The sequence below is a fragment of the Rhipicephalus microplus genome, unplaced genomic scaffold, assembly GCF_043290135.1.
Source record: "Rhipicephalus microplus isolate Deutch F79 unplaced genomic scaffold, USDA_Rmic scaffold_15, whole genome shotgun sequence".
Taxonomy (NCBI): domain Eukaryota; kingdom Metazoa; phylum Arthropoda; class Arachnida; order Ixodida; family Ixodidae; genus Rhipicephalus; species Rhipicephalus microplus.
This window is the reverse complement of record NW_027464588.1, coordinates 1,112,667-1,122,500: the sequence shown is the minus strand read 5'-3', so window position 1 is coordinate 1,122,500 and position 9,834 is coordinate 1,112,667. Positions and strand designations below refer to the sequence as shown.

Below are 9,834 nucleotides of genomic sequence, written 5' to 3'. Positions count from 1 at the left end.
TCTACGAGGTGAGCGCGGGGAGCCATACAAGGAATTCCGTATGAGAGGGAAGCTAAGGATGTTTGAGAATTCGATAAAGCTTCTTCTTGGTTAGCAAGTGCCTACATTACTGACGGCGATGGCGTAATTGGTTTCACGGTTCTTGCAGCAGGAGCGTTTCAATACGTGAAAAAGTGTTTATTGCTCCGCCCAAGGGAGCGTGTTAAAAGTGTGAACGTGAAAACACACGTCATCTTCCGTTTCTTTAGCGGAACTGAGCTGGACTCTGACGGAAGCTTCCGCAGCCACTCTTTCATCCCACCCACGAGAGTGCTGTTTATGTGACCAATCCTCAAGTAAGGCTAGTGAAGACGAAAGTTCTGCAGATGGAGTGCGATATCCGGAATAACGACAGACAGCCGAGATATACGAGAGCAAGCGCCTCTCGTATCTTCAACCGTGGTTTCCGTGGCTAACTAGTGACGTCCCCTTGCCGGATTAATCGAGGAGGCCAGAAGCCCTGCGACCACAGTCTGTTTTTGCCAAAGAGTGCGCTTTCGCATTCACTTTGGAGAATTTTAACACTGCCTTTTCTAGCAAAACTGAGATTTGGCCTAGTTAGAACAAATTCGTGCTAAAGGTTCTTGCGCGAGCACACAGAGGCTAGAACCAACCGCGTGTTTCTTTTGCTTGCCTCGAGAAAAAGAACGTTAAGACACTTTTTTATAACTTGGCAGTTATCACACTGTCCTTATACCCTCCAAAGCCAACTTTTTAGTTGCTTCAGCTTCTCTTGAGTGGTGGCGTCATAGTTCGTGAAAAAGCTAGTGACGACAATTCTGCAGAAGTGCAGCAGCGCACAGATAGACCTTCGGAGGCGGACTGGTGCCATGCGCGTTTGTACGCACTCTTTTGCAATAACTGATGCTCCTTCGATCGTGGACTTCTCGGGGACCAGCTGTTCGATATGAAAATCAAGCCTTTTATTGAGGTCCCTGGCCCTTTCACGTTGCCACGTTTCATTTTCGCCTTTCGTTGTTTCATTTCACTGTTTCGCGCATGACCGTCATTGCTGACTGTTCCAATTGAAATTTAGCGCTGGTGAACACGTGCGAGATGGCTTGATCCTGGACATAAAGGAAAGAAAAAGTTAAGAGGAGCATTTCGCAATGCAAAAGAAAGAAAGAAAGAGAGAAAGAAAGAAAGAAAGAAAAAAAAGAAAGAAAGAAAGAAAGAAAGAAAGAAAGAAAGAAAGAAAGAAAGAAAGAAAGAAAGAAAGAAAGAAAGAAAGAAAGAAAGAAAGAAAGAAAGAAAGAAAGAAAGAAAGAAAGAGTAGGTGAGGCGCGCGCACACCAAGCTTGGCTTGCCGTTCATATGCCAATAAGTGAAGGGCCCCTAATTTTTTTGGTTCCCTTCCATGACGAATTAATGAACAAGCCATACACCTTTTCAAGTTTTTTTGTTTCCTTGTGTGTATCTTAATGACAACACGAGACTATAAACAACATTTGTATTCAACAGAGTCATGATGCGCGCATCTTCTTTATTCTGTGGAGTTCTTTATGAACTACGTGAGTGCGTTTTGCTTTTTGTTTTGTTTTGATTTTCTTTTTGCCTCCCTTTGCCATCTGCAGATGGTGTCGTCAGATATGAACGGCGATCCGAACAAGATCCAAGCGGCCATCACGAGCCTGGTGCATACGCACGTCGCCTCTGTGACGGAAATCTTCGGGACCACAAATTTCAATGGCATCACGGACATCTCTTTCGTCGTTCAGCGCTTGCAGGTACTTATGGAACGCGTCGCGGACAATGCATTTTGCGGGCAAAAGTACGCCTTCATCGAATGCACTCACAGAAATAGGAAGACCAGTTAGTCTAGTAGGCGTAAGTGCAGGCATTTTCGTAAGCTGAAGAAGAAAGGCCGATTGTGGGAATTGGTAAGTTTACATCATAAAATTATGAAGCAGCATTTTACTAACTTGACAAAGAAGTGACGCACAACGCTCAACTTTATTAAAGTTAAAAAAGACCAAAAGAGCTCAAACGAAGGGGTGCTTCATGAAACGACAAATCATTTTTGAAGAAAAGCATGCACACTAGATTTAAGCCTTTTGTTTGATGAAGCTTCGTGCCCTATTTCAGTAAACCTATTGGGAAGGTCAGCGCAATGTGTGTCGCTTCTTCTTTTTCTCCTATTTTTAAAACACTGTGTAATATTTTTATTACGATTTTATTATGTTCGTAAAGTCGGTACTGCTGTGTTTACAATCCTTCATATAGACTTTGCATTTTGTGTTACAGAGTGATTTTATTGCATGAGTACGAAATGGATCAACAAGCATTTACAGGGAGTGTTCTCCTTTTACGTGCGTGTACTACCGATGGTACAGCGCATTCATAGCTCAGGGTGTATTCGCGTTCTGCGAGCACTGATGGCCCCGTGGAATTACCGCATGTTAGAAACCTGGCACCACAAAGAATTTTTATAGCTATTTGTTCTACGTGAAAGTGGAACGTCCGCATGAGTGAATGAACAGACAAAGTTTCGACTAAGAAATGTCTAAGCGTTCAAAGCTAGCACCATAGTCCTGAGCATAGGTCGGCAAAACTTGTGGAGCTCACTCAAAGCCACTCATGAAATATATTTTGAGCTTTGCACTGACCTGGACTCAGACTCAAGAATATTTTTTTTCTTCAGACGGACCTCCTAGGACTCAAACTCACCAAAACATTACTCACCCGGTCTTGCTCATACTCAGACCCGCGGCTTGAGTTGAGCCTAAGTGAGTCCGAGTGAGTCAACTCGTGAGTTTGTCCGCCTGGATTAACTTTTTAGTCCATGGTGTCAATGCTCTTTAACACCAATATCTCACGTACTAGGAGATCTTCTTGGTGCCGTTGAACATGGTGTCTTCGAAAACAAGTTCTAAGGGCTTCCACACTAGTAAGGTCATTTTTTTTTAAAGAGGTGACAGCACAAAGTATAGTAATCATAAAAATCCCTGAAATAGTTTATGGGGTAAGGTCAAGGCACCCTCCTATGAAGTTTACGCCTCTAATTAACAAATATTGAAACATTTTATGAACGGCACTGCTTTGAAATACCTGAGAGTAGACGCGAGTTCAAACATGAATCCAGGTAAGGCTGATAGTAAGGCTGAAGATGACTAAATAGGACTTTCGGTTGGAAAGAATAAGTGGAATTGCTCACTCAAGAAATATGTTTTCTGCTACGCACTCACTCAGCCTCACACTCACAAAACTTTTCTTCAGTTGGACTCACTGAGACTCACGCTCACGAAAACATGACTAACCCGGACTCACTGAGACTCAGGCTCACGGCTCGATCTGAGTCTGATTCTGAGTGCGTCGGCCCATGAGTGAGATACGCAAAATTATATTTTGCACATCTAAACGAGTTCTAACTGCTTCTCCTTATCCTTATGTGTATATAAGGCAATATATATTATGGAACAAAGCGGTTTTATGTTTTTGACCATTCGGGTGCATGTAGACATGCAGTAATATATTAAATGTATTGTTAGTGAAGCGTTCACTCTTCTCGTTTGTTTGTTATAGACTTTTTTATGAAACAAGTTTGTTTTGCAATAAAATCATTCTCTTTTGGCTGCCGATCAGCATATTCAAGATAACGGTGCATTCAGCAAACACGGCTTGCCGTGTTGACGGCGTTTTCAAACATCTTAGGGCTTCTTAGCTACGTAGATCCCCCAGTGAGACCGAAGGGCTCGATCAGGTAAGCCAAAGCTCGGTTCCCTCCGATTACGTCGTAGGGTGTGGCCAGCACAAGCATGCACTGTATTCCCTTGCAGTGACAGAAGTTACCGGTCGCATATAGATATCGGATGTGAGTCAAAAGCAAGGTCTGGATGAAATGGCTCTCAAATGTACGCGAATGGGACACACTGTCAGTGTTTTTGGTTCCAAGTACCTCCGACTACAATCAAATCAATAGCAAATATTAGCTATGAAACCAGCTTGGGTAGATCTTGAGGTGTTACTCACTGTTTGATAATCAAAGAATCACGTATCCCGTGTCACAAATTTTTCCGTACTGCCATCCACTGATAGCCGATTATCCTTAACCAGCTCTAACCATGCAACTGTTGCGCACTCACACGTCGCCCGCCACATCAGCTTTATTATTATTCAATAGCCAACCTTCCTTCATTCTAGTTTCACTGCAAGTGCTACATCAGCATAACGCCGTAATGTTACGAAGATGGTCTTGACGTGCCCGTTCTGTAAGGTTCTTGGCGCGTTCGTTTCTGTACATTGCCCAGTATATAGGTTTACAAGGACCAGCATCAGGCTCTCGCAAACTGAAGTGAACCACTTAGTTCGCAAGATCACCCACTGCAGAGGAAAGTGTGGCGGTTGCTTTCACTGCGAACATGGTTTGTGGTCTGCCCTTCCATCACCACAGATCAACGACTCTAGTGCTTGCGAGGGCTCGGTGCGCCGGACGAATCCCTTCTGCGCCGACACCCTGGACGCAACGCACACGCTTGTCGAGCTGTCCAAGATGAACCACGACAACTTCTGCGTCTCATACCTGTGGACGTACCGTGACTACCCCGGCGGTACGCTGGGCCTCGCGTACGTCGCAGAGCTCAACGGTATGCATCACGACACCAAAGTTAAGTCGCATAAGCGAATCATTGGGAATTAATAAGCTTAAGAATTTCATGTTTAAACAGTTCCCGCTTTAGAATTTATGTCGCACATTTAAAACGGAAGCGAGAGCGTTTATTTTCTCTACCACTGACAGTGGAGTTGGCAATCATTGAAACAATATGGCCACCTATTCAGGTACTCTTTTACTTACCCAGGTGGCGGGAGGCACCGCTTCCTGGCGTAACGCGCACAGTTGTGATTTACGGCTTCCTCAGGCGCACATTTCAATAGCGTCAATCAAAACAGTTGGCAGCGAAACAGAGTGGTGGGCGGCCTGTTCACCAGCTTTTCCCATGGGGATAACCGTGCCACGGACGTAATAATTTCAATAATGCATCATGCGAATACACTGCATATGCTCTATCTAGTGTTATGCCAGCGAGTCCTCGTCAAACGTCCGTGCCTCTGAAAAAGGCAATCTGGGTCAAGGCCAGCCCGCAGTCCGCCTGGCGCGATCAACTCGACGGCGTGAACACGCGCGGCGCCTCTCTGGCCCACGTGCATTGAGTCAGCTGCGCACGTGACAGCGAGCCGGCGTCCTCGTGTCTGGTGGTCTGACGCATGGCGCGGCGACCCCATTGGAGGAATCTGCCCTGACGACCAGCGGCGCTTCTGATTGGACATTTTGGTTGGACCCGGTGCAAATAAAAGAAGCCCTGCGGCGCGTCGCGATCGGCGGTCCTACGAGAGAGAGAAGTCCCCATGTCGGAGAGCCGACATGTGTGTGAGTCGGCGGTCTTAGGCGAAAAGTTGACCTATGTATTAGAGAGGAGAGCTCGGCTCTTCGAGTCTCTGTCGGCCCCAGTGCCGAAATTGTAACGCCTCTGTATATATGCTGTACATAAACCTTATTTAACTCACCGTCGTCTCGTCCGCTCGTCTTATCAGCTCTGCGCAGAAGCAGTCACGAGCTGAGAAACATACGCTACCAAACGGCTGGTGACCTTCCCGGCGGAGTTGAAAGCGGTGGCGCCTTCGGGGCCGTGTTGGCGTCCCCGTCTTTCGCAACAGTGGTGGCTTCGGCGGGATCGGTCCGTCTTGCGCAACAGTGGTTGGCAGCTGCGGGATCGGCTGGCGTCAGCGACATCGATGCGGTGAGTGCCTGATGTTTTCCCCTCAGTTCACCAGACTACTCTAGCTCAGGTTGTAGTAGTTTAGAGAAGGGCTGTGTGAAGCATTAGAGTGAGCTTTGATCGTTTCAAGCAAAGTCGAAGTGCTTTGAAACCAAAGTTAATGCGGAGGGGGTAAACACGGGAGAGTGAAAAATTGCTTGCGCGTCTTGCTAGTTGACTTATAGTGGGTACGGCAAGTAAATTGTTAACAGGGGCAAACAGCAAGAGGCTAGTGTGAACGATGGATAACCTTAAAGTGAAGGAACTCATCGAAATTTGTGAGGAACTCGGCATTACTTTGGGCCGTGCGAAACGAAAGCAAGCGATCCTTGAGATCATGAAGGATGAGGGAGTGTCGGCTGAGGAAGTCGATGAGGCCTGGGTGGATATCAAAGCACGCCGCGAGGAGGCTGAAAAGCGAGAAGCTCGCGAACGTGAAGAAGCTGAAAGGCGAGAAGCTCGCGAACGTGAAGAAGCTGAAAGGCGAGAAGCTCGCGAACGTGAAGAAAGGCGAGAAGCTCGCGAACGTGAAGAAGCTGAAAGGCGCGAAGCTCGCGAAGAAGCTGAAAGGCGCCAAGCTCGCGAAGAAGCTGAAAGGCGCGAACGTCGCGAGGAGGCCGAGAGACAGGAGCGCCTCGAGATGAAACGAATAGAATTGGCAATCCTACAGTGTTCGCAGGCGCCTAGCGCAGCTTCTCCGACGATTCAGGTCAGCGGTATTAGAATTCGGGATCAACTGCCACCGTTCGTAGTAGGCGAGGACATGGCGAAGTATCTCGTCAAGTTTGAACACGTCTGTGAGCGAAATGCTTTGGAGCAGTCTCTTTGGGCGCGGAACCTGCTAGCTCTTCTTCCCGGCGAAGTGTCCGACGCGATAACTTGCTTGTCGAGGGAAGCGTTTGAGAGCTATGACGAGGTTAAGGAAGTGCTCTTGAGACGTTATAAGTTGTCACCCGAGGCTTTCAGACAAAGGTTCCGGTATGCTGAAAAGGGTAATGAGTCACACGTTGACTTCGCGTTTCGTCTTAAGGCCAATTTAATTGAATGGCTCAAGGGCGAAGGTGTTTATGACGACCGCGATAGAGTGGTGGAATGCGTTGCATTGGAGCAATTCTACCGCTGCATCGAGGATAATGTCAGGCTTTGGCTGCAGGACAGACTTGGTGAAGTACAGCTAAACAAGGCAGCAGAGTTAGCTGAGGAGTATTATACTCGCCGAAAGTTGCACAGCAGGGCAGTGCGCGTTGAAAAGGATGAAAGCAAAGAGGGCTTTTCAAAGAAACCTGATCAACGGAAACCCGCTCCGCACCGTAATTTCAAAAAGGACCCGTCTCTTACGAAGGACACTGTAGAGGAAGGGAAAACAGAAGCGGAAAAATCGAGTGAGGTTTCTAAACAACGCACTGATACCACACGGGCGTTTGAATCACGGAAGCCACTAATCTGCTACAACTGCAAAAAGGAAGGGCACATCGCGATAAACTGTAAGCAAAAGTTTGATTTTGCAACAATTAGCGAATCGGAAAAGAACATGCGGTTGTTGGAGCCGTATATCCAAGAAATTAGTGTGAATGGGAAAGCGTGTCGAGCACTTAGAGACTCCGCGGCAACCATGGATGTTGTCCATCCTTCATTGGTGTCTCCGGACGACTTTACAGGAGAATGCGCGTGGATCAGGCAAGTCGCCGAGGAGCAGAGTGCTTGCTCACCAATCGCCACGGTTGTCATTGAAGGCCCGTTCGGTAAGCTTCGCACCGAAGCGGCTGTGTCTGCCGCGCTTCCCGATCGTTTTCCTTATCTTTTCTCCAACAACTCAGAGCAGCTTCTCAAAGAGCAGGGCAAATCGTTCTTCCCCAACTTAGCGTGCATGGCTCTCACGCGATCGCAAGCGCGGAAGCTATCGCGGCAGCTTGATCTGGTTCAATGCGGTGAACTCTCAAGTGACCTTGTCGGCGGGTCGACGGAACCCCAGAAAGGAAAGTTTCCGCATGAGTCATGTGAGCAGTCACGCGAGCGGCCCGTCGCCGAACCGACCGGCGCGGTTTCCGTAGAAAGGGGAGACGACATGGCGCCATTGAGTCAGAGCGAGAGGGTTGCAACGCTCTCGCCTGTAGCGGAAAGTTGGAGCGAGCTGCCGAGAGTTGATCGAGAGACGCTCATTCGAGAGCAGCGTGAGGACCCCTCGATTGAAGCGCTAGTGGAAAGCCACAAAAACGCGGCACAAGTGCTGTCGAAGGAGCACTGCGAGAAATCGGTGGAGAAGCGTGCTTTTGAAGTAGGGAGTCAGGTAATGCTGCTGCAGCCGTTCAAAAAGAACAAGCTTGAGGTTGATTGGGAAGGGCCCGCCAAAGTATTATCGAAGCCTTGCGATACAAATTATGAAGTGAAATTAGGAAGGCGGCCGGACAAAATTTACAACTTGATGAAACCATACGTTCAACATCAAGCGGTCGTAAATCTGTTGTTGAATGCTTCAAAGGAAGAGGAAGCAGAAATTTTGAGTTCTAGTGAGGTAATTGAAGGGGGATCGAAAGTAATCCGGGAGCCGATAAACCTAGAGCCTAGCTTAAGTGAAGGAGGACCTGAGAAAGAGGACCTGAGAAAGATTGGTTCCGAGTTTGAAAACGTGTTTTCGGACCGCCCCGGAAACACAAGGGGGATCGAACACGATATCGAGCTAAGCGGTGAGGAGTCAATCCGTAGCAAGCCGTATCGTTGTTCCCCTTTGCAACGTCGCAAGTGTGAGCCGCTCTTGGTGCCGCATAGGTATCGTCGCCTAAAAGTGGCCGGTTACTGAGGTGGAGCATGTTGCTCCACAGCGCAACTTTGACGTTCGCTATCAAAAAAAAGGGAAAGCTAAACGCTAAAGGAGGTGCATTGAGCAGTGCGTTCTAGCTAGTACCTTCTCAACCTTTCGGTTTCTGGCTGGCGATTCGGGGCAAAATTTTGACCTCATCACGACCTGGGCTGAGCGCTCTCGTTTAGAGTGATCTCAAGGGGCCAACTTTGTGGTATTCTAATTCTTTACGTTGTTGTACGTGGGAAAAAAATTGAGTTGTCATTTTAAGAGTCTTGTGTCCCACATGTGCCTCTTGATGTAGAGAGAACAAAATTCCGATAAACACGTAGATAGGTATATGTTGTACTATACTTTGTCTGGTGTTCTGTCGGGTGACCGAGGGCACTTGCTTGTGTCGTGTGTTGTCTGTTGTCGAACCGTTCTTAGCAAGTTGCAGAACCATCGACAAGTGCTGAAACCGAAGATGGTCAGAAGAGACGAGCGAAGTTGGCCAGCAAGTTGTGGCGACAAGCCAGTGGAGCTGGGATCCGTCGTCAAAAATGGGATGTGTTCCCGGAACAGTCTGGAGCTGTATTCTCCCCATGGCCCTGGAGGCGAACCTGGAGGGACCTGGCGAACGAGCGCACCTGACATCCGAGCTCCGTGGAAGCAGCTCGTCTTTCCGGTGCATTGTCTGGCGGCGGGGGTGCTGTTATGCCAGCGAGTCCTCGTCAAACGTCCGTGCCTCTGAAAAAGGCAATCTGGGTCAAGGCCAGCCCGCAGTACGCCTGGCGCGATCAACTCGACGGCGTGAACACGCGCGGCGCCTCTCTGGCCCACGTGCATTGAGTCAGCTGCGCACGTGACAGCGAGCCGGCGTCCTCGTGTCTGGTGGTCTGACGCATGGCGCGGCGACCCCATTGGAGGAATCTGCCCTGACGACCAGCGGCGCTTCTGATTGGACATTTTGGTTGGACCCGGTGCAAATAAAAGAAGCCCTGCGGCGCGTCGCGATCGGCGGTCCTACGAGAGAGAGGAGTCCCCATGTCGGAGAGCCGACATGTGTGTGAGTCGGCGGTCTTAGGCGAAAAGTTGACCTATGTATTAGAGAGGAGAGCTCGGCTCTTCGAGTCTCTGTCGGCCCCAGTGCCGAAATTGTAACGCCTCTGTATATATGCTGTACATAAACCTTATTTAACTCACCGTCGTCTCGTCCGCTCGTCTTATCAGCTCTGCGCAGAAGCAGTCGCGAGCTGAGAAACA

General features: G+C 48.6%; 1 protein-coding gene across 1 annotated transcript in view; it reads left to right on the top strand.

Moving 5' to 3' along the window:
- LOC119173739 (disintegrin and metalloproteinase domain-containing protein 10) overlaps positions 1–9,834 on the top strand; it is a 43,431-nt gene that overhangs the window by 6,553 nt on the left and 27,044 nt on the right. Inside the window, exons 5-7 of the mRNA XM_075883231.1 lie at positions 1–8; positions 1,614–1,766; positions 4,430–4,628. The exon at positions 1–8 is cut by the window's left edge and continues 232 nt beyond it. Of these exons, the coding sequence (XP_075739346.1) occupies positions 1–8; positions 1,614–1,766; positions 4,430–4,628 (360 nt within the window). The remainder of the gene's footprint in view (positions 9–1,613; positions 1,767–4,429; positions 4,629–9,834) is intronic.